This window comes from Cololabis saira, chromosome 5, assembly GCF_033807715.1.
Source record: "Cololabis saira isolate AMF1-May2022 chromosome 5, fColSai1.1, whole genome shotgun sequence".
Classification (NCBI taxonomy): Eukaryota; Metazoa; Chordata; class Actinopteri; order Beloniformes; family Belonidae; genus Cololabis; species Cololabis saira.
The window spans coordinates 15975383-16001089 of NC_084591.1; the positions used below are offsets into that span (position 1 = coordinate 15975383).

Consider the following 25707-nt stretch of genomic DNA (forward strand, 5'->3'; position numbering starts at 1 on the left):
TGAACATAATGCAGCACTGTCCACTAATTATAACTTCGGTATACTGCATAGTAACGAGGCAGATGGCTGGATTCTGCTGGGTGACCACGTCACAGATTTCATTTAGAACCAATGTGGCAAGGATGCACTATAGTTTGACATGGTTAACTGTAGAGGCCAAGTTAACATGTAGTATCATAAAGTTTTCCAGAAATGCAATGATTGAGGGGAAGCCAGATTTCTTTAGAGATCCGTTACTAAATGCTGGTCTAAAGCATAATCATAATACTAGACAGGTAAGCTTAGGTTATTTGACACTTCCAAAACCAACTTCTGATATACTTAAAAGATCTGTTATTTATAGAGCCACCCAACAATGGAACACATTACCTGCAAATATGAAAAGTATCAAAAGCAAATATTTATTCAAAAGATCTATTAAACAAAAATGTATGAGTGAGACCACACAGTTAGAATAATCAATGTTTTTTGTACATGATGCTTGACAAATGTTTCTCTATTTTTATATCTCTATTTTTATATTATTGCCATTTTTAATGTACTTAGATTTAGACTGACAAGTGTCAGTTTATTTTGTATGTTGTATTGTATGTTTATGTGATGTTTTATGTGGACCCCAGGAAGATTAGCAACCACGACAGTGGAAGCTAATGGGGATCCGAATAAAGAATAAAGAATAAAGAATAAAGATGGTGACCTATAGAACTAATGCACATTAGGAGTCTTTTCTCCAGCTGCCAGGACCTTTTTAGAGGAGTGTTTTGATTTTTGTTGTTGTTATGAAGCCCCTCAACCAAAGCCATCTCCTTCCTTTTCTTGTCCGAGCGGGCAGTGGTTAACACCGGGCACCACACACACTGTAATCATGGAGGCATTTTAAAGACAGGGCAGGCTCAGCTGACGGAGCACATCAAAGCGGAGGCCAGATCTGACGAAAGAAGCCCCGAGCTCGGCCGTCTGCAAGGTCGCTCAAAAATGACAACAGAACTCCCTCTACCTAAGAGAAGAGACATGCAACCATGTCGGAGGTGTGGAGGGAGAGAGGGGGGGACTAGCCCCTCCTCGCTGCTGTAAAAGCAGGAGGGGAAAAAAGAGAAAGGGGAGGAAGAAAGAAAATCACACCCATACGGGCTGCGCTCCCCCCAGCTGAACTGTATGTGCAGTTTAACCGGGAGAGGACACGCCGCGTGGAGATGTGCTCCTCCCGCTAACCTGCCAACCTCATCTGTCAGCCATTAGTTCATCAGGGAGGGTAACGCAGAGCACGCAAAGCTGGCACGGCCCGTGGGACCGCGGGACCGCGGGACGGCTGCATCACCGAGAGCAAGGCGAGGGCAAGGACCCGGGGGAACTCTGCCCTGCCGATGGACAGCTGGGACGCTTCGCCGGTAGGACGACTCTACTCAACACTCAGCTGCTGCAAGTGGGACAAACTACCCTCTCACAACTTTCTCGTGAATCTAAATCATTTCAAATTGCCTTGATGTTTAAGAATATAAAAGCATGCTTTGTATTCGAATGGAACTTTATGCCGTTTACTGATGAAGTGCTACTGTATCTGCATGAGCATGTGATGTTGGGTGTCGTGGTTTAAGTTAAATGAGTTGTTCTGAGGAGAATTCAAAATATGACGTACAGCTGACGGAGTAAAGTGAACATGAAGTGGGAGAACTCCGTGAGAAAAAGGCATAAATCAGTGGGTTAAACAGGAAATGAGAGCCTCTTGGGGCTGATTCGCCCTCCCACGTTGTCGTAGGGTTTCTTTCACATGACTAGGAGGGTTAAATCTCGCGTAATCCACGGATGTTCCTCTAAGTATAACATGGATTACTATAAAGTGAAAAGACTTAGCTCCTGTATGTTTGATCACCCGCCAAAATAAGCAGATTTGATGGAAATATATATGCATATTTTTTCATGCAGAAGAGAATTTCTGCAGACAGAGGAGTGAGCGATATGTTTTAAAACACGTCACCGGCAGGCAGCCCGTCATTATTACACAGAAGACTCCAAAGCAGCTTTCTTGACAGGAAGGAGTTTTTACAATTCATGAGCAAATGACATAAATAAACCAAATAAGGGCTGTTTTTTTCAATGGAGAGGGTAAAACATCACGCAGCCTGGAGAGAGCTTGAAATGTTACATATTTTCAGAAAATCCAGTTCAGACTGAAAAATTAGATGCTTCTTTTGAGGCTCAATGTCTTTGTTTAGGACTGGAAGGGAAGCTGACCCCAGCCGCTGTGTTACAACTGGTAAGCCAGGAAGATACATGGCAACTGTCTGAGATCCAAGAGGAATTTAACTGGAGTTTGATATATATCAGCCTGGCCAGCCATCCTAATTCTTTTCTTCTTAGGCTCAAAGAATAAATCTGTTTTTTCTGGATTATAGTTTGCCCTCTAGGGGCAGTATAAATGAAAGCAGTAGAAATAACTTCTAGACGCCACTGGATAGATATACAACCAATCAGGGAAATGAAACATGTAACCAGATTATTCTGCCACGTTACATGTTTCATTTCCCTGATTGGGATGCAGGGGAATGGGAGGGGAGTAGGAACACTGGGGAACGACTGCTGTTGGCTTTGCAGTAAAAGCTTGTTGATCCAAGGTGTTTGTTATTGTTATTTGCAATTTTGCATCTGTAGATTCGGTGGATGGTTATTGGTTTGGTACGTTCTGTACCAGAGGTAATAGCTGTGAATCCCCGGATACCAGACCCATTTAACAGGAATATGTTCCCAAAGTAAAAAAGTACGGCAGATCAGGTAAAGATTATTTAAAAAAGACAAAACCTCACCCCAAAAAGGTTATCAAACAATTGGCTAATGTCAAGTATTTTGCATTCTAATATGTATCCAACATTGACTGATGAGTATGACATCAAAATATGTTTGACCATATCATTGTTTATGGATATATCTTTTATTTGAAATTAATTTGCTTTCAGGGATTTAAAATGTTTTTTTGTTGGGTATTTTTCTATGGTTTTTGATGTTAACTGTGGAAAAAAATCTAATCAAATCTGCTCATATAATTGCAGATAAGTTGGAAGGGGGCCAACCAAGTTTTACATTTTACAGATTTCTTTCTTTTTTAACGTTTTAAAAAGAAATGCTTTGTGTATACAGCCTCTCTTTACTTGGTGATTCTAAGCGAGACTACATGTTTGCAGCCAAGGTCGAATTCCTATCACGTTGCAGCGCGGTTCCAATGCAACAGGATGGTAATACCAAGCATATGGCAACGGCAGCTACATAGAGTCTTCAAAGAGGCTCTGTCCTGACCTGGAGCAAGAACAAACTTGCAAGTGCAGACTGCAGGAGGGGAGCGTGGAATTATACCTTGGGCTGCTTGCTGTCAAAGCTGTGAGATAGAGTATCCTTGAACAAATCTTTCTGTTCTGATTGGCCAACCGTGGCAAAAACAAGAAAAAGGTTTCAGTGCATCACATCAAGCAAAGTGCTGCGTTTGACAGTTAGGAACCGCATGTATTCTGTTACTGTTTTACCAGTGTCAGCATGTTCCCTGGTACAGATTATGAAAGTTCTGAAGAGAAGAAGAGGGAAGGAGAAGTTACAGAACAGTCAAGCCTCTTTTGTTTGTGGTCTTGTTTTGCAGGGACGTTTCAAAAGGACAGAAGTCAAAGCAACACGTTATCAGCATGGGAGCAGCTGGTAAGAGAGCGGCGTCCTGGGACAGAGGAATGTCAGGAGTTGTACATCCTTTATCCTTTATATCACGGCAAATGTACTCACCCAGACTAGCTGCGAACACAGACGTGTATAAGTAAGTTCATATAACAATCTTTTACAATTAGATGCTCTGAGATGTATATGCAAATTAATGTTAGGGCAATCTTTCTTTATTTCATCCTTAAACAAATAACAATGATGAATTTCAAATGTCAGCATGCAGATGTGGAAATTATTTGCTGTTTGTATCTCCAGGATTTGACAAAATGTGATCTGTGGATGCTGCAGTAAACTTCTGTGTGGCTCAAACTAAACAGCACTCCATGCCTTCGCATGAGTCTGCCATCTTTGAAGACTTAAATAAACAGCTGGCTGACGAGGCATATACACCATCTTTTAACACAGTTTCCTTTTTAAGTCAACACCACTCAGCAAAGTTAATTAGAAGTGGGGGTAGAAATGCCTAAATAGCTGCATATTCCCAGCTGTTTGAACATTCCACTGAGCCTCTTTCTCCACAACTATGTATGTTCCACTCAAACATCCAGCAAATCAGCACCACATTAGAGAATCAGGAATTGCATCAGTAACCCAGAAAGAGCCAGGAGAAAGAAAAAGCAGATTCTTGGTGTTAGAGCTTACAACAAAAAGCAGACCTGTTGTGAAGATATAAAGTAGTGGCCTTTGACACACAGCATCCAAGTCTAATTCCCTTTTCCTGCTGAATTCGACACAGCTGCTTTTCTAATCTGTCATAGCAGGCAGCCGGCAACGGCTCGAAGGAGGGAATTATGGGAAAACTCAACAGCAAAGTGGAGGATCTTGACCTTGTATTTCCAAGGAAAAGATTGAAAAACAACAACTTCTACAAGATAGAGCCTCAATGTCAGTGGCTTTTTTTTCTAAAACTGCCTTTGACCTCATAAAAAGATTGTCTTCTTTCTATTATCAGCAAAGCCAGTGGACGGAGCCAAGTGGTTGATAAATGAAGAAAAACTACCAGTTAACAAGAGCAATGGGGGCAGACAGATAATATTCCTCACTAGATGCGTTTCCATTACCCTTGTAAATGCACAAAAATGAAATCGTGAAGAATGACCTTGTCGAAAAACTATATGTTGAGCTTGCGTGTGTGTGGATTATGCTCATTAGATGTGCAGCTTAAAGACGGTGAGATATTTGCTAAATGTGATAAAAATGTTCTAGATTAGAAATTGATTATAATCGCTTACCCTGCCTTTAAGTATTATGCAAAAATTGTAATGGAAATACATCTGAGTGTGACTCATGGAGCCTGCGGTACATGTACGAAGCAGGTTCTTTTGGCCTTTTAAACTATGGACAAAAATGCAATCTTTGCACAACTTATGTTAACGTAACATTACTGAAACACTAAAAAGATGCAAAAGTGCTGCCACACCTGGTATAAATGTAAATGTATTTGTTTAAAAAAGTTGCCTTTCAGGGCCTGAGAAAGTAACTTTGATAAAACGGTGCTTCAGAGATCCTTTGACAGACTGGAATTTCCTCACATCTGTGCACCAGCGTCCCTGCTGACTTTGACGATGACCAAGTCAAAACAGACCTGACGGGCTGCTATGTCGCACGGGAAGTGCAGCACATACAAACAGTTCGGTGTGAGTACAGTTGCATCTTTGATGGGAAGCACACTGACATCTAGAGAGGATAAGACATCAGACATCATCAACTTCAAAGCCGTTTTCCCCCTAATACTGGACATGAGCTGAAACACATAATCACAGTCTCTCCCGTTAAGAGTGGGGGGTGTGAAGCTGCTACGGACACATTTTACTCAACTTGAATGCACAAACAGGACCGGCGTTCATCAAGCCCGAGGTCATAGCCTTTTGTGGGAGCGCTATACTTCTATAGTCGTCAGTAGGATTGGGACAGCTCAGGCTAAATGCTTCCAGACTTTGCTACCCTGTCTTCTCTCATTTTGACGCAATGCATCTGCTCCCGATCCCACGCAAAACAAAATCTATCACCAGTAAGAGCGCTTCTCTTCTCCCTTTGACGCCATGCTCAAACCCTGCTTCCGCAGGACACACAGTGACCGAACTAAACAATAGGCTACAAGCATGTTTATGCAAGCATAATGCAATAAATAAATCTATATAAGTATGAAAATGTTAAACTTCTCTTTAAAAGACACATTTTTTGTATGTTTGTTAGTAGAGTAAAGCTATGACTTCACCCCCAGTCTCTACCCTGAACACAATGAAAAAAAAGATAAAGGAAAAAGAAAACTATATAATCTACAATAATCTAAATGTAACTTTTTATATAAATTAGACTATATTTACATTGAGGTGTTTTCATGAGTTCCATTTAAAGCCTCTCCGTGTAGTGTTTCCATTTCTGACCACATGGGGGCAAACCGATCTGCTGCTCTGACCAAAGAATCACTTAGAATATCGTGCCAATGAGTGGGGATGGCCCGGCACATCTTACAATACGACTTTCCTACTAAAAGTACTTCATAGCGTTTAACGTCATATAAACTGTCATATGAATTTGCTTCCCAACGCGATCAGAAGTGGTATAACCCCTTAAAGTGGCTTTTTCATATTTCAGGTTTACATGTTGAACGGTATAGTTCAGCATTAATGAGATGTCCATTACTTTTCAGAGCCTTGCATCAAGATGAAATAAAGCTGGCTAACATTCTAACATCTACTCACTATAGAGTGCACTACATAGTGTGGTTGCTGTCTGAATATGTAGTGGGAATTGTTACACCCTGAATAATGCACAATGCTTCATAGATTCATTATGTGTGACAGAAATCACACAATGAACAGCGCTGGCATAAATAAGTGCATTTAGTTGAATTCATGTTATAGTACAAAGGATTTGTCGACATAGTGACAAGTACTGCACTATATGAGTATGGGAGGGGTAATTTACCCTAAATTGTGGTTTAAATGTTTGCAAGCTTTAGTTGTTGTTCATGTTTCTGAAAACATTTCTTCGTAGGTATCCAATACTCAGCCTAACCCATGTTCATGTTTCCATGACAACCTGCTTGAATAAAAGAAGTACGCTATATAGCAACACAACAACTACACGTTTCTGACCCATAATGCAATTTTTTCCCCAGTTTTGTTTGTTTGTATCCATTCTACCAGAGGAAGTAACGCTAGTGACCTTCTTTGGCCATCTTTGTTTACATGCTCAACGCGCAAAGCACTACCCAACCGTCTACAGCAGCTTCTTTAGCTCCAACATGTGACTTATACCCCACAGTTGGGTCCAATCTAAGTTGCAAAGCTTTCACACCACAACTGAATTCCACCAGGGTGCACTGACGAGGTGGTCATTTTGGTGTGAGCTGGAGTGCGGTCGCTGTGTTCCCCTTGACCCAAATTGGCCGCGCTCATGCCCAGAGCTCCAAACTAAATGGTGCCAGTTTGAAAACAGTAATGATGGAAGAGAAAACAAGAGAGTGACTGAGCAAGAGACTCTACAAGAACAACAAAAGATAGCGCCATAAAAGCAACTTATCATCTACAGTAAACCCTTAAAAATGAAAAAAAAAAAAAAGCTCCTCTGTGCTGCTTCAGTTTCTTAATATTGGAGTACTGTTGTTCATATAAACACAATTACGGTTGAAAATGGTCTGTTTTAACAGTATCTCTAGGTTACTTTGAGCAAAACAAACCCTCAAACCCTCAATACACTATGTCAGCCTTTGACAAAAGTGCACAATATGTCTCCTTTAAGTCCTGAATGGGACTTAATCCATAACGTAAAAGCCACACTGGGATCCAAATAATTTAAGTCTTCAGATAACATCTCGCAGCATCTGGTTTTGAGCCTCCCAAGTGTTCATGGTTTGCCAAAATCTCTAGGCCACCGCTTTTTCTTTCTTTCATCTAAAGGCTGAAATGAAACATAATCTACCAAAACAGATTTAAGTGAAATCCATGACGAAAACCATGTTTGGAAGCACCGGAAGGGGCTTTCCATCAGCTAATTAAATCACTCACACTCGACTGACATATGGGCAGAATCAAGAAACACGACTCCCATGATGTCACAAACATGTGGCCCTGAGGTGACGCGTTTGGAGAATGTTCCTGCCCAGAACCCTCAGGGCAAAGTTGAGTATGTCAGTGTTGTGCATGTGGATTTCATTTGAACCTTTGAAGGACCATGATTAGCCTGCAGATGCTCTAATACCACCGTGGGAAACCCACCTTTGATAGGAATTTGTAAGACACAGCTGCACTGTTGTTTGGAGTTGCTATCACGCTAAAGGTAATAGAAATGTGTTCATAACATTTAAGTTTCTGATTTTACATGAAATATGTGACTAATCTTTCATTTCTGCAATAAACGTGATAATTCCTTTGTGTCTTCTTGTCATTTTTTATACATGACACGTATGATGTGATGACACATCTTAACATGTTTTTTTATGTCAGCATTAAAAAGTGACTCATTACTTTGAAGAAAACAAGAACATAAACAGAAGTCTTTGTATGACTTTGTCAATGGCCATTTTGTCCTTTATATTTGCCCCAGCAAATCAGCATTAAAATATGTGTGTTGGTGCAATTAACATGTTCATGTACACATGTTTACGCTAATAGTTAAATGTGAACAACAATATTTAAAAAGGGCTACAGTAAAGTGTTTCAGCTACATTAACTACATATAAAGAAGGGATTTGACAATAATAAAGAACTTCTGTGCTATACATTTTTATTAATTTATAAGAATACTGTATTCATAATGCAATATAAATAATTTCATCACAAGAGCTGTAAACTGATGATTCTGAGAGTGCATAAACTTCTCTTTAGCACAGAGACATATTTGTAAGTTACTTCAGAAGAGACCATAACATAAATAAATAAAGTCTTATAATTATGATTAATATTCCATCCTGTGTTGGTATTTAGAAGAGCATCATTTCCTAGCCATGAGTAATTTCACCAGGTGAGTAGAGGGTCCAGGAAATGACTAAAATGCTATAATTCAGTCAGCCAGTTCCCACAACGAAAGCTACAAATGTTTCTTTAATATTAAAACACTTCAATTTGGGGTGTATATTCAGATCTTATCAATATCCATTCATAAAATATACTTAGAGAAATTGAGAGATAATGAGAGATATTAACCCAACCCCCACACAGAGTTTTGTATTGCCATTTGATTGACAGCTAATGGCTAATTGTTATCACTTTAGCTACTTGGTGTTTATCATTGTTTTAACTTGAATTTTATGCTGTGAATAAAGACTACAGAGCATAGTAATTCTTGTTGTTAATGGTACTAAGAAACTGTTGTGAGCAGTTTTGGGTTGGCCTGGAAGGGTTCGGGGGTGAAGCTCATCAAAGCAAAGAGAGCTAGTTTATCTGCTCAACAGGGAACGGCTTCTCACGTCTTCCTCCTGCACCTACTGATCTCTGCGTTGGATCATTTCAGGACCCGTGACCGGACCGCTCTGCTGCTACTGAGTCTTAAAGAATAACCTACAAGTACGTTCAGCTCTTGCAGCACTTGTTCCTGTCGCTTTGGTGGTGACATTTGAAATGAGGATGTTTAGACAGATTTGAATGAATGTAGTATAACATTTGTTAGCGACACAGGTTGGCATCAGGTAAGCCAGCCATGCTACAGTAGTTAACCTGCAGTAACTGAAGTAAGGTGTGTGTGTTCCAACTGGCTTCTATGCCCACTTTTTTAACCCCATTTGCCATGTTTTGGCATAATTTCTCATCAACAAAGTGCCATGAAAGGACAAAAAAAAGAGGTTTCAAAATCACTACAGAGGGTTTGTCCATTTTTATTTTTTTTGCCAAGTCTAACCCTTTACGCTCTGTCCGATCTCAGGCTTATGTTCTAGATCAGTGTCTCCCAACCTGGGGTCCGGGCCCCCCCTGGAAGGGCGCCAGAGATCGCTGGGGGGGCGCGAAACTTTGTCTGCTTTGAGGATATGCAGGTGTAAAACGTATATTTACACATGTTAAATAAATAAAAAATCATAATAAAACACCTAATGGAATAAGTAATCCAAGTCTGTATAAATAATATATTTAAATAATATATTTTGGTCATTTTAAAATGCTAAGTTATTTATCAGGATAAAAACTTAAAAATGTATTATTATATCGTTATTCAACATTTAATATACTACTACTCTGACAGGTTGTTAAAGGAAAAATGTTGCTCTCATATTAAAAGAGACATTTTTCAGAAATATTTTTATGTCCTTGCAATTATTTTTTGTGTGTATTTTATACATTGGTGACACAGAAGGAAGGTGAGAAAAACAAAGTCATCTGTATACAAGGTAAACTAAGGAGAAATGTATCAAAAAAACATAATTAATAATAATAATAATAATGACTTGGATTTATATAGCGCCCTTCTAGGCACCCAGAGCGCTTTACAGAGATCATTATTCATTCATACACATTCTCTCTGGTGGTGGTAAGCTACATCTGTAGCCACAGCTGCCCTGGGGCAGACTGACAGAAGCGTGGCTGCCATATCGCGCCTAACGGCCCCTCCGACCACCACCAACATTCATACACATTCAAACACATTCACACATTTAATGTTCATTTTTTCAATTAAAAGGTTTGTAACAAATAACTTTACTCTTTTGCTGCTAGTATGTACGGGTCGGGGGACCCGTACATACTACTTCCTACTTGTTTTAGACACAAGTAGGGGGGGCTCCAAGGAAAAAAGGTTGGGAACCACTGCTCTTGCCCCGTGTACTGGGGGCTCAAGGGTGTATCGAGCTAAGGAATAAACCATCTATAAAGGATGACTGTAAGTTTAAAATGCTGCTTTAAACGGCTGCCTGAACACGCTCCCATGGATGGCCTCATGATAAAGCTTCCATAAAGGTAGCATAAGCTACATCATGTTTTGTATATATACTTAATTGAAGTTAGGAAGTCACAACAATTTGTGAATTATAGGTTTTGTTTTGATGGATCCATAAATCATCAATTATGAGTTGTTTGAGGCGTATAGTAGTATCATGTTGAATGTTTTAGTATTTTATTACACTATTTGATATTACTTATTATAAGATTATAGGAAAGATTATATACATGAGCTTTTAAGGGTTTCGTTCCATAAACAGAGGGAGTTTCCCAGTCTTGCATTTGGATCTTTTCAGCTAAACAACCCTTGCCATCATGAATTAATCCCCATTACTGTTGTAGTAAATAAAGAAGGGTTCTGTCAGTCTCCTGCCAAATGCACCACAGAGAGCTCCAATAATACAATAGTAAACAGATGTGCCACCCAGCGCCAGTGCTTGATTTGGACTATGTCTGTTTTCTCCAGGGAGATTACGAAATAAAATTTGTGAAGGGCAGAACACTGGTGGTGTTTTTACATTACGGAATCCTAAGGTATGTGAAACACTACAGATACGATAGAAGCTTATTTTCACTGTGCCCCCAAAGACTGAATTACTGCAAGCATTAAGTTGAGACACGAGTGAAGTCAATTGAGGGTCACCAACACCAACGCATGCGAAAATGTGCCGAAAATGAAGGCTGTTCCATGAGATGTTTGCAGAGCCTGCAAGTGTGTGTATGCATATGGATTTACCACATCAGTGTTGTAGCAAGTCACAGTATATTGAAAATATCGTTTATATAGCCAAGATAAAGTTGCATTGTCAAATGAATAAATAAAACCTTTTATCATTAACCATTTCACTATTTATGTCTCATTTTTGCAAAGAATCTTTTTCAAGGTATAGTCTTTTATTTATCAGTAAAATATTGCACTGAGAAACAACACAAATTTCACAGTTATGTTTGTTTAATAGTTTTTACAATTTAAAAAAAAATTACTTGAACATATTTAAGTAATTTTCCATGTGGATGAAATAAATAGCAACAAGGACAACAAAAACAAAATATGAAAAATAAAGCAAAGTTGCCCCCCGCCCCCTTCAGTTTGTGGAATTTCACACCTCAAAGTTGGGACAAAAGAGGGAGTGAAACTGAGAAAGTCTTGGTTGCAGTGGAAGTCTTAACACACGTACACACGTGCACACACACACACACACACACACACACACACACACACACACACACACACACACACACACACACACACACACACACACACACACACACACACACACACACACACACACACATAAGCAAATATAAAAAAAGGAAACTGCAGGAATCCTCTCTGAAGGTCGTCAACACTAACCTAATCACCTGAAATGTGCGTCATGACACTTTCATGTTGCTTTAGTCCAAACGTAATTAGATGGGCTTTTTCTAATGCAGGTCTTAGGTTTAATTGTTTGCAGGAGTCTGATTCTACAACAGCAAGACAACTACCGCACAGCGTGAGTCCAACACAAACTTGCACTGTGTGTGGCACAAGTTCTGTGTTTATCTGGACAAGTTGGTTGATTATATTAGTTTCACTGATCTGATCTCCCTACATTTTTCAAACTAAACATTTACAGTCTTGTAGAAGCGATAAAATCTAACTCGCGGGGCACAAATATGTTCTAAAGGGTACCTCAAACAGCAATGCAGCCAGGTGAAGCGTTAAAGCTTCAGTTTTTGTTTTAACACTACGATAGGAGCAACTCCATGTCAATATATTGCTCAGATGTGGCCAAACAAATAAAATAGAGCGTGATCTGGTTTTCATCTATGTCACAATGACAGGCTGACATTGCAATAACTCACAAACAATTATAACTTTTATGTTTACTAAACCCACAGACTAATTACTTCAATGAAAACTAATTGGAGTTAGCAGTGCACACAGATGGAGTCCCATTATTGAAATGAGTTTGGAGGTGTGCTGTAGAGCAGTTATGACTAATAAAATACACTCAAACGTTTAGGTTTGCAGTTCATAAGAAGCATCTGCTGATGCCAACCAGGCCTCACGAAAAGCAGAGCTCTGAAAAGATATACCGGTACTGTACTCAAGAGTAAATGATGTGATTAAGAAAATGAGAATCTTCAAGTGTTTAGGCATAACTCAGTCCACACTAGACAAACTGTCTGTAAATGCTAACAGTTGAGTACTGTGGCTACTCTTGCTTGGATGTTGGTAGAGAGCCAAGATGTGTCCAAAGTCACAACGCAGAATCCTCAGTGAGGTAAAGACAAACATGAGCAACAGCTTAAGGCCTGAAGACGTTACTGGAACTAGAAAACTTCTCCATGTCCACGGGGCAAGTTTCTGCTCTCCAAAAAAATGGAATGGAACGGTAGTAGATCCACCAGTGAAGGGAGAATGCAGCACCTGGACTGGATTAGTCTGCAGCAGCCGGACCTTCCCGACCACACCAGACATCCTGCAGATGAGTCTGAGCTGAAGCAGCTCTGCAAAGAGGAATGTAGGTTGTGCAGCGCCGATCCAGAGCTATTGCAAAGGTCTCAAGCTAACATTTAGCTTTACTGTAAGTCTTTGCTGCTAAAAGACTTTCAGTCATTCACCTACATTTGCCTCAAACACTGTGAATGATTAGTTGTCAGTTTCTGTTATTGTGACTTAGATAAAAAAAAATAAGATCATATTTTATTCCAAATGCAGAAAAAACTATTTCTAAATTTCTGAATGTTAATTCTGAATACATTTTATTTGCTATTAGGACCATTGTAGGTAGAAAAGAATAAAAGACTGGGGTGGGTAACACTAGACGGGAGGAATGGCCATAGGAGATCTAACGTTAAACTGGCAAATAAAAAAATAAAGCAACCTTTCTGCTTCACCCTGGACACCTGGACTCGTCTCATTATACTGCAGAGAATTGGAAAATTGCAAAATGGAAATTAATTTAATCCAGATTTTATCTGCTAATAATCAGGTTTGCGCACCAGAGAAACTTATGTGACCTTTGTGTTCTTGTCAGCGTGGAAAGTCATCCTTACTCCTTGGCTCTTCGATAGATAGAATTACTCCGGTTCCTCTGGATCTGATTTTGATTTTCTATGAGGCAGTATGAAAGGATGGGCATGCAGCCAATCAAAAAACAAAGCAAGCGACAGCGACCAATCAACAACCATATGGAGCAGGAACGCCAGGGAATGGCTGCATTCGGTTTTGCAGGAAAAACTTGCTGGGTCAAGGTGTAATTTGCAATTCTGCATCCATCTTAGTGGTTTTGATTAGTGGCTCTTGGACGGTCCCGTAAAGCTGCCCTGAGTTAATTCTGCATATGAGTGGTACCTGATGGGTGTATGTAAGTGGTACCAGACCCGTTTCGCGTGTGTGGGGATGGTCGGCCTGGATACATCTCCCTGGTGGGTTTTTATGGCTTAAACACGGGTTTCGCCGGTAAACTCACATGACTATTAACACCAAAGACAGAGGTTTCAACATACTTGAAAAGACAAATAATTCAAGTAAAGTGTTTCATCGGTCTAAACTGGGACACCAATTAAAGCTGTAACCATTAATAATCAACTGAAAACAAATAAATAAATGTCAATTGAAAAAAAATTGAAAAAAAATCCAAATAAGGAAAAACATACAGGGATGAGTCTTGATGAATTTATGACGACGTCAGGTTTGTTTTATAGGCAACGACATACAGTAAGATGAAAACGTGTCAGTGATTCTGATTTAATGCTCTGACATTTTTCTGCTCTGAATTGTACTACATTTAAAAGAATAAATACATTCTTTCTAAATCTTGAAATGTGAAAAACTCTCCAGAATTACAATAATTCAGAATATTGTAAAGTTAGAATTAATAGCACCTTATCATAGTGACAAAGTATCACAACATCACTTGAAGCTGCGATTTAAAGCTGCTGCATTTGTTCATGCGGCTCTCTTTCACAGACATGATGTCAGGATAGCACCAAAGTAACGATTAACTCAGATAACCTTTCTTCACAAGCCAAAGACTCGTTTCTATAATGCTTTTTTCTTTCTTTTTTGTTTTTTATTAAAGGCTCATCAACAGAGCTTGAACACATGACTTTTTACCGTTTCTTGCATAGTTTCGCTGTGACGGCGATGTAGATATTTTCCAGATTATATAACCCAGTGAGGATGAAGCAGTTCTGAGTTTGATTTCATTAAAAAACACAATCAAAATTAGGAATGAAGCAAATATTTTCCTCTGTACAAACTGTGTTTACTCATAGAGAGAGGTCTGACCAGGAGCACCAGTAAAATATTTAAATATCTTTAAACAAAGACTAGCTACTTTCAAAATAAAATCATACTGTACAAAGATACATATACAATATACATTGACAGGCTTCTGTTGCTGTTCAATAAAGGTCATAATATTAACTCTTATACACAAATATACACTTGTGTACTGCAGATACAGGATGAAGACAACAATAACAGGATGGACCATTTACTTCACGCCTCATAAATGAAATAAATATTTCCCAAAGTTATGCCTCCATAAATATATGGTGCTGCTAGATACTTTCCTGATTAATGGCTTTTTAGGTTTTGATCTGCACCCTTGAGACAGAACGGATCCATGTGTTTTTAATGACCTTGTAGGTGGAGCAGCTTGTTTTTATTTCCATTTTTTTTTTTTTTTTAAATCAGCACCATGCCACTGCAGGTCCCACTGGGTGGGCTCTAGCTGGCTAGTCAACAGTGGCTCTTGATACCCAGCCTTGACTTCAGAATCTTCTACAGCTTTAGGCCTAAAACAAATTTAGTACACATGTCTGACGTCTTACTATTTCATAGCGTGTCCTCTCACAGTGACGCACTCTTAGCGATGAAGGAGGAAAAGGAGTTAGTACTATCGTACCGGCTTCCACGGGCGGCGCTGCCAGGAGGCCGAGTCTGGGCAGGGCTGCGGATTGCACTGCTCTATGTCCGGCGGCTTGTCCAGGATGTCACAGTTGTAGTCGTTGAGTCTTTGACCGTTGGGCCTTTGACAAACCACCAAGCGAGTCCTCCTCCCTCCACCGCAGGTCTGGGTGCACTGAGGGGAAATGGCAAACGGGACAAATATGCTCAGGATTCTTGCCATGTTTTGAGGCTTCCAGCAGCCTATGTTGGCATACTTCATCTAGCACTCATGTCAATTAAAAAGGTGTTGTAAGCATTTTTATGACTCCATCTGTCTCAAGGTTATTTGCCAGTAAAACCTGAAAATGTAACAATTTAAAGTTAAATTTAACTCTTAGTAGGACATTTTTTGGAAGCACGCCAAGTTTTGTAGAATTTTACCCAAATGTCATCAATCAGTCGAAATAAATACATGAAGTCTTACTTTTTAAAGTGGCACTACATCCAAAACTCACTGTGGGGCCGATATTTTCCTGATGTACAAGTTCAGATTTCAAGAAATTCAACCCAGCTGGTCATTTCTACATCTCAATGTCTGTCAGATTTGCTAGAAATTCATTGTTGAAGGGATTCAAGCATGAGTTGCTGTGAATGTGAATCTGATGGTCCTTTTTAGGCCCTATTGTATCTGTAGGATTTTTTTTTTTTTCTCGTTTTTATTTTTATTTTTCTGACGAAATGAGGGCCTTTTTGCCCCCCTAAACGTGCCCCAAAAGTCACCAAATTTTGCACGCAAGCCAGGCCTGGTGAAAAATGTGATGGTTAATGGTGTAATTGTTTGCATTAATGGGCGTAGCCTAACAGCTCAACAGCGCCCCCTAGAAAACTTCGTGCCTCAAGCCCCACAATACGGTTTGACGTACATGCACGAAAATCAGTACACACCTGTATCATATTGCAACTTAAAGAAAGGTCTCTTGGCGCAATGGCTGAAACCAAACAGGAAGTCTGCCATTTTGAATTAATCGTGTCATTTTGCCGCAATTTATGCCATTTCTTCGGCCGCTTCTTCGCCCAAACCGTAACGTGAACCCAGGTGTGTTACATCAAAATGTGCGTCTCGATCCTGCGATGATGCACATTATTTTTCTGGGTCAAAAGCATTACCGTGGCGACGATAGATGCCAAAAAGCTTGCCCCCCCCTTCATCTGATTGGTCCATATTTGATAGTTCCTACTTTCTGCCATAACTTTTGAATGGTTTGACATAAAGACTCGTGGGTGGTGTCATCGGACATGGTTTTGAGTCATTGAACATAATTGGTGCAAATTACCCCCACCCCTTCATCTGATTGGTCGATATCTGATAGTTCCTACTTTCTGCCATAACTTTTGAATGGTTTGATATAGAGAGTCGTGGGTGGTGTCATCCGCTAAATGTCCAGGCCTGAAGGATCTACATGCAAATCATACAAGCGCTTCCACTGCAGCACGCCTGAACGTGCACAAGTGTGCAAGAGCCCGTTCATCGCTGCTTGCAGCTTTAATTTTCTTTCTTTTTCCTAAAGGGCTGATGAATCATTCAGCTAACTCTCAACATGTCCTCACCTCTCCCCAGACTCCGTAGTTCCACAGAGGACAGGGTCCCGAGTCACAGCTCTTAGACTCAGGAGGCTTGACCCTCTCGTCACAGTAGCTGTTGCTGCGCCCATCAGCATCCTGACAGACCACCACCCGCCTCTGAAAGCCTCCAGCACATGTACTGGAACACTGCAGAAGACACACAGCATGTGGTTGTATTTATAAATGTAATTTCATTTCAATTTAACTTGTTTTATAACATGGGAAATAAGAATTTAGATCTTTAGTTAAAGCAGCACAATGTAACTTTTCCACCTTAATATAATATTTCTAGAGTCATTGTGATGGTACATCAACTTACAACAGGTTTAATGACACATCTGTCATGGTCTGAGGGGTCTGTATCGCCTTCACTGGCACTATGTAACTTGGAGGTGGATGGTAGGAACCCTTCCACACTACTGGTAAAGCACTACCGCTTTTGTCCAAAGGAGCCACCAAACTCAACAAAAACTGAAAGTTACATTGTGCTGCTTTAAGGACTCTCTTATAAGATTTGTTATCAAATAACAGTTCCCTACTCAGTTTCCAAGATGACTCTTCGGCTAGTTCTGCTCATGATGGGATGCTATAAGTATAACCTCTACTAAGCATTTGGTAGACAAGCTTTTTTCATGTGTTTTACACATCGGTGAAAGTGGATTTTGTGAGGAAATCTCATTCAGAGGCTACTGGCCCTTCACAGTGAGACTTACAATGAAGAAACATTGCAAGAAGAGTTTTTCATCTTCAAGCAGAGCAGAGCATCTCCTCGCTGCTTAGCAAGCACAAGCAGAGCTGGCTCACTTTAGCAGCAAAAATACTTTAGTATCAGATGTTGGCTTTCACTTCCAGATCTTCCAAAGATGGAAAACAAGTCAGAGAATTTCAAAATCCTGAACAACGAAGCCTTGACAGAGGCGGCCGGTACACTGCATTCAATTACAGTGACACATCCCCTCTGCTGATGGGAGTGGGAACATTCGGTGCTGTCTTCGTGTGTGGGAAGACGGCACAAAGTGAGTCTGAGCAGCAGCGCTTTTCTGGTTAGATTATACAGAACACTGCACAAAGATGATTAACAAGTCTTTTAGGATAACATGAGGGAAGTCCACAAAGCATTCATCTAATTAATCCAGTCCTAAGAAAACAGAAGTAGCTCTGTTGAGCTAAATTGCCTTATGTGTGTGTATATATATATATATATATACATATATATATATATATATATATATATATATATATATATATATATATATATATATATATATATATATATATATATATATATATATATATATATATATATATATATATATATATATATGTATGTGTGTATTTATGAGCCCAACCAAAAGGTTTTAAAGGTTGCCAGTCATTTCACATGAATATTAGCTCTAAGGCACAGGAAATGTGATTTTCCATTACAAGTCATCTTTAAAAGGGAGAAAAGGATGAATTTGTGTCACACAGCAGAGAGTCTCCTCTATCCTCACCACTGACATTTTTCTTTTCTAATATCAGCCAAACACTTATGTCTCTACTTATTAGGTAATCCATATTTTTGTCACATTGCAAATTATTGCTTAGCTACCATATATGGTCTACTGCCCTGGAAACTGAGAACATCCTACATGTGCACGTATTCTTAAGACTGATTTACATACAGCCTCACAAATGGCGTTTAAACATGTTGCACATGTAAAGACATGATAAAATATACAGCACAGCACATACCAGGATGACTATGCCATTAAAGGAGATTACTATAAACTGATGTACATGGTCTATAGTTCTTCCTCCCGCAGAGAAAACATCTCTGAACACTGATATTTCTTAAAACATGCTATGTATGGTGAACATACTGCGCCCCAGGGTCCGGTCCTCCACTGATTGTCCGCTGAGGGAACGTTCCAGCTACTGTGCCCCGGGTGAAGCCCTGGATCCTGAGGAAATCCGTATGGCTGCTCATAAATCCGCTGGCGGTTGTAGACAGAAGGGCAGGGTGCAGCGGTGCACTCTTGTTCTGTTACAGGCTTCTCATCGTTGTCACAGAAAGACTCGTCTACCGGCTGGTGGTAGTTAGAACAGACCACTTGTCTGGTCGCTCTTCCCACATCACATGTCACCGAACACTGGGGCAGGGGAGAGAAAAAGGGGAACTGTTAAATTACCAACAATGAAAAAAGAAAATAAAAAGAGAATTGCACTCAGTTATATGTCTGTTGAGGTAAATGATCCAGCATTACGTAGACGTGACTGGTACAAGTACATGAACCATTGCTGATAGAATCTGCTATGATTTTCAGGTAGAGCAATAATGCAATTACTGTATTTTCTGCACTATAAGGCACTGCATTATAAGGCGCACCTTCAATGAATGACGTATTTTAAAACATTTTCCATATATAAGGCGCACTAAATATATGGGTTGAGTTACGTATCTACCTGATGGAGCTGCGCTACAGGAAATGCTACAAAATCCTACAGAAAATGCAAAAAAAACCAAGAAGGAAAGTACCGTATGTCAAACTTTATTAACAAAATAAAAACCAGCTTTGCTCCGTCTCGTCAAAGTTGCCATTATACGAGTCAGCGTCGCTGCTGTTGTCTTGAACTTCTGTGACGATTCCTGACGTTTTTAGCGCCGTTACTTCGACGACACAAACTACATTACCCACAATCCCCCTGACGTCATTACCCACAATCCCCCTGACTACATTACCCACAATCCCCCTGACTACAGTAACAGAAATTACCGTAATGATCATATATAAGGTGCACTGCATTATAAGGCACACTGCCGGTTTTTGAGAAAATGAAAGGCTTTTAGGTGCGCCTTATAGTGCGGAAAATACGGTAACTGTTTTGAGTAAACATTTCTATTAGCTTAAGGACAGGCTTTACTTGGCCGCTGCAATAGCTGAACTTTATCCTGCTATAATCACTCTTTAGCCAGGGATTCAGTCCCTAAGACCTTACAGGCTGGAATTGTAATGGGACTGACTCCTCACTGGTCCTTCGAGGCATCATGTCTCCATTTTCAGTGACGGACCTGGTGGGATCAACTAACGTAGCAATCTACCACTTCCTATAACCTTATTGTGTTGGCGCATCACTTTTGATTTTTCAAGTGTTCATGAAGAAAAGAAGAAGATGGCGAGTACGAAAAAAAAAAACTAGGAGAATAACATTCGGACGTTGAAGGAGTTGAAATGGTTGCTGCATTTCTTTTTGCATGAATCAGAAGAGACGACTCGTATTTGAAGTGGGACATCGAGGCAGCAAAGCAAATCCATGTCCTGCCTACAGCTGACCTCATCAGTATTAAGTCCACACCACCTCCCACCATCCAGCAGCTTTTCAAAGCCACACTGAAGTATTTAACCCAATGCAAGAAAATTTCAGCCACTTGTATATGTTTCCCCATTTCTTGTTGTGGCGCCATTCCTGATAGTAACGTGGGATGTCTGAAGCTCTGTACACAATACCCCGGACTACTGCTGTTGGACACCTGACTTTTGTTAGAAGTACTTCTTAGCATTGCTGGCCCAAATCATTACACTACCACCACCTTGTTTCACACAAAGCATCTCGTTGTTGTTACATCAGAATCAAATAATTCCTTCTAAAAAGCAGAAGCTCTTGAATAAACAATTATTGAATGACCACTGCTTTTATTTGTAGTCCTGCTATATACAACATCACCGTTGAATGCACCAGGGCCTGTAAACCTTTACTACTAATAAGCCTTGCTCCAGAAGTGATCTGTGTTGCTCAGTCACTCCTGGAGACGGTACCAACGTCTTTGAATGACCTCCACTTGTACATCATCTGTCTAGCATGGACATGAATCCTGACTCTGGTCCTCAGGTGTCTTCTTTGTCCTTACCATCATGCACTATAATACTAGGCTGCAAGGTAAAACAAGGATGCCCACTCTCACTTCATTGTCGTCCCACTCATTAAAAATACTAGTTTTATTCATATCAAATTCAACTGAACTCAAAATCATCTGCTTCTTACAGATGTGGTATTGGATCATTCACGTAGAAATTAAATAAACGAAGATAATGCGTCACTGGTGCGTCTGATTGCTCATAAGGTGGTCTTTATCTGCCTCCAAGAGTTGTCTGAAGTTCAGATAATATTTTAAGGTCTTTAAAAAGAAATATAAAACTTAGATAGGAGCCCTGGGTGATAAAAAGGGGAAAAAATCCGGGGATACAAATATTAAAAAAAAAAAAAGAAATATACAAAACGTTCTAGGTGGTCACAAATTTTCATACGCCACTCTGCGTGTCAAATCCCGATGATTTACTTTAATGAAAAATATATCAATTTCATTCATGTTCCACATTATCTAAGAAAACAAGTGGAAACAAATCAAGACAATATGTTTCTCAAGGCAAAAAGCATCACAACAGCTTGACAAACATGAATTCCATGTTCAGTGTCTTTTAGTCTGAATTTACAGCTGAGGTTGGTCCATTCCACTAGATGTCATTGCCTTGAATTATTTCCACTTCATTTGCTGATAAGATTTTTGTAGATTTTCCAAGCTCCAAATTAGCCCCATGCTTGTGGAGTGTTGTTCTCATTTATTTTCCCATAAACTGCTTCAAAATGCTAAGCAAGAACATGTGAAGCCTCACTGGAAATCACCTTCATGTCACATATATTTAATGACTGAACATTTCTCAAAGAAATGAATCAACGCTTTTTTAGACCAGAAAGACAATTTCACATGAATGCACCATTAGGAATCACGCAATTATTGTAAATCATCACTGGCTCAGCTCCACCTCTGGTTCTTTTGGTAACATTATTAAGATTTGTTTTGTACGAGAAACAAAGATCAAGACATCATTTTCCATGATCATCCGCAGTCCCGGAGTCTGAGCGTAGTTCTCCGTTTTGTTGGAAAAACAAAGTACTTGATAACTTGGAAAATATCTGTATTAATTGTGTACATTTGGAGGTTTTACTCACAGCAGACCACTCTCTGGCGTGCCATTGGCCGCACGGGCTGAAGCAGGTGGAGAACTCCGGAGGACGGAGCAGGTGGGCGCAGTAGGAGTCGTCAGCTACTCCTCCCTGGGCGTCTCTGCAGCTCACGTACCGCGCCTGCTTGCCCTTGCCACAGGTCACCGAGCACTAGCGGACAAAAGAAACCAACCATTTCACATGGGATTTTAAAACGCTTCTCCCATTTGGTGCTTGAACAGTGACGCTGTGGTAATGATCAGAATGTGTTGTGTGGCTCTTCAAGAAGAAAAATTGCCTGGTTTTATATTCGTACAAATGTTTGCAAATTTACAGCCCTGCGTGATACTGGTGACACGACATTTACTACCGAGCATTTTAGATCTAAAGAGCCACAGCATGAACCAGCTACAGCCGAATCACTACAAGGCAGCTTTTATGACGAGGGCGGGTGCTTTTTTCCCACAGAGTCACATTCTCATCGTCAAAATAATCAAAGGGCCACAATTGGAACAAATTATGTGAAACGTGGGCAGTTTCCAGCCACTTTTGTTGAAAATATCAAGATGCTTTCTTGTGTTGTTTTTTTTTAGTTGTTTTTTACTGCTAACTCAGAGATGCAGGACAGTTGTGTTTTGTTGTTGTTGTTTTTTTTATAAATATGGAGCATGTGTAATATGTTGAAAGGAATTTTCAGGGTTTTTTTTCTTCAAAACCGAGCAAAACATATCTTGATGCAACATCTTGAATGTAGATACGTTCTATTATCACGCATACATACAACATCATCAATATAAAATAATAATATCAAATAAAAATTTCAAAATATTCTGGTTCAATTTCCTCTTTTTTAAGCATTCATTCTAGTTATGGTTCAGCCTTTTAGTCCACTCTAAACAGAAACAACTCTCTCTTACAGTCATATGAAGTGAGTATAAAATGTTTTTTATTAGCCTAAAGAGTCATTACCAAAATGTGATGTTTAAAAAATTAAAGTGTTATTTTGTCTTACTTTATGGTGCAAAGGTATATTAAAGCTCAAAGAGCCAGTTCATTTTGTATTTTTTGTAAAAGTCTAAAAAAAAGATGATTTTTAACTCCACCCTGTCTCGCTACAAGCCAAGCAGAAATCAGCGCTGCCGTACATATTTCCTCAAATTCAAAATTTTATTGCATTAATGACGTGTGTATTTGGACTCAGATTTGATCCCTACATGAGCCTGGATTTCAGAGGTAGAGATGTTTGCAGTTGTAAGACAAAGATACCTTCATTTTCCACGTAAATGAGGGTAACACCTGGCCAGGCTGCTTCTGTGTGCTCGTGTGAACAAGACTACCGGTACATGCTTTTGCTCGGCTAGCAGGAGGACCTTTTTTCTCCTTGTCTAGATTCTGCCTAAAACTTCTTTAAGTTTGTGTTTTCTTCTTGAGGTGATCCTGGGTCTGCCACTTGCATGCTTTAGATGCTTTACTCCTCCACTTGGCTAAAATTAAAGTCAATCCGGTAATAAACACTTGGACGTGTTTTTATAGCTGTAAACAACAAAAAACCAACAACATAGGATGGACATTTTCACTAATTCTTTCATTGAAAATCAACATTTAATGTGTTGGAAATGTCATAAAGTTCCTTTATTCTTATAAAGGATCTTGAAAATCTATAGATCATTGCTGACATACGGAGTTGAAACATGACAGACTGGCCCCGTCCTCTTTAACTTGTCAACAGTTACAGTTGACTCTATATTTAATGCTTCTTCAAATCCCCTCAAAATTATTGATATTTTTAAGGTGACTAGCAACAAATCCAGTGACTTTGAGGACAAACATTGCCAGCATTCCCAGAGGGAGGTTTCTCTACTTCTACAGTGTCACCTCCTGCTTCCACTCAACTCGCTCAGCAACAGAGAGAAAACAGCAGCGTTGCAGGAGTTCAGGGTTTCCTTACGATGCATTAGGAGGCTGTGGGAAACATTCAAGGCATTCTGTGTGGTCTGACTTTTCCCTGAGTGATCACTGTACTTTTAAACAGCCCCAATCGCAGCAAAGTTTTTAGCTTTAGCTTGCACGTCGGTATTTCATCGGAGAAGAGTCGGCTTCAAAATGCTTCAATTGCGGTTGTGTTTTGATGTTTTCAGGCTTTGACGACAAAGGGCCTTCCATCCAGGACCTGAACCCACCCAAGGTCAAGAACGGGGCAGGTAACGTCACCGAAGACCCCTCCGATCTGAGACATAAACTGTTTACACTTCTCTCTGGTAAACGCTACAGAGCGCCGTGCACACAAACAACCACGCATCCCAACAGTTTCTTCTCACAGGTCGTCACCCTGATGGACTGACAGTCACAGAGCAGAAGGGAGAGCCCTACTCCTGACTTCATCACCATTACACACACACACACACACACACACACACACACACACACACACACACACACACACACACACACACACACACATGCACACACACACAAATATAAAATAGCTCCTCTTGTTTACACTGTTATGTATCGCTGGCAGTCAAGTACCACTCACGTGCATCTTGCCATGTACAGGCACATGCACATCAGCCTGTATACCAATGGCTGCAGTCCGACCCATAACAACAACCTCATAGTGAAGTTTGCTGACGACACTACGGTGGTCGGACTCATCTCAAAGGGGGACGAGGAGCCTACAGAGAGGAGGTCCTGAAGTTGACAGCCTGGTGCTCAGAGAACAACCTCACTCTGAACACCGGAAAAACCAAGGAGATCATTGACTACGTTTACATGCAGTCAAAATTCGGGTTATTGCTAATATTCCGGTTACTGAAACATTCGGAATATTCCTTTTTACATGCGTGAGCAAACAGGGTTATCCCTGTATACATGGTAATTAATCATTCGGGATATCCCGATCAAAACAGCGACGCGCGGAGAACGTGATGACGCAATTAGCGTCATTTCCGCTTCCTCTTCCTGTATCCAAATTCAAAACAAATGCTGCTTCGCGCGACTTTTCGCTCACCTTCTTGTAAATCTCGCTATCCCCGTACTTTCTACCGTCTACAAATGCCAAAATGTTCATATCCTTTATTACATTTATGAAGTGATTAGTCTCCTCCTCACTCCAAAAGTGTGGCGTGGTCTTGCGTTTCGCCGTGTTTTATAACTACGTCCTGGACTCAAAAGACCAGGATTCCTTGCGAACAGAGCATGCGCAGAAAACAAATTCCTGTTCCGTTTGATCGGGATATTCCGTTTGGCGTTTACATGAGCGAATATTCGGGTTTTAAAAGGAGTAACCCAGGGGTCATATTCAGGTTTTTAAAAACCGGAATATGAGCAAATTCGGGTTATTCAAAGGGGTTATTGGTGTTTACATGGCCGTGCAAAACCGGGTTATTGCCAATATTCGGGTTTTAAAAGGGTTATTGAGTGCATGTAAACGCAGTCATTGTCAACTTCCGGAAACAGAACACCGACCCAGCCCCCCTCTACATCAACGGCCAGAGAGTGGAAAGGGTCCACTCCTTCCGGTTTCTTGGCCTCCTCATCTCCGACAGCATCTCCTGGTCTGAGAACGTCACCGCCATCACCAAAAAAGCCTCAGCAGCGGCTGCACTTCCTGAGAGTCCTCAGGAGATACAACCTGGACTCCAA

At 40.2% G+C, this 25707-nt stretch overlaps 1 protein-coding gene across 1 annotated transcript in view; it reads right to left on the reverse strand.

The window, feature by feature from the left end:
• LOC133443809 (A disintegrin and metalloproteinase with thrombospondin motifs 20) overlaps window positions 1-25707 on the reverse strand; it is a 133130-nt gene that overhangs the window by 22276 nt on the left and 85147 nt on the right. Inside the window, exons 25-28 of the mRNA XM_061721073.1 lie at window positions 22069-22233; window positions 18942-19211; window positions 17065-17226; window positions 15473-15649 (exon numbers count right to left, since the gene is read on the reverse strand). Coding sequence (XP_061577057.1) covers window positions 15473-15649; window positions 17065-17226; window positions 18942-19211; window positions 22069-22233 — 774 coding nt within the window. The remainder of the gene's footprint in view (window positions 1-15472; window positions 15650-17064; window positions 17227-18941; window positions 19212-22068; window positions 22234-25707) is intronic.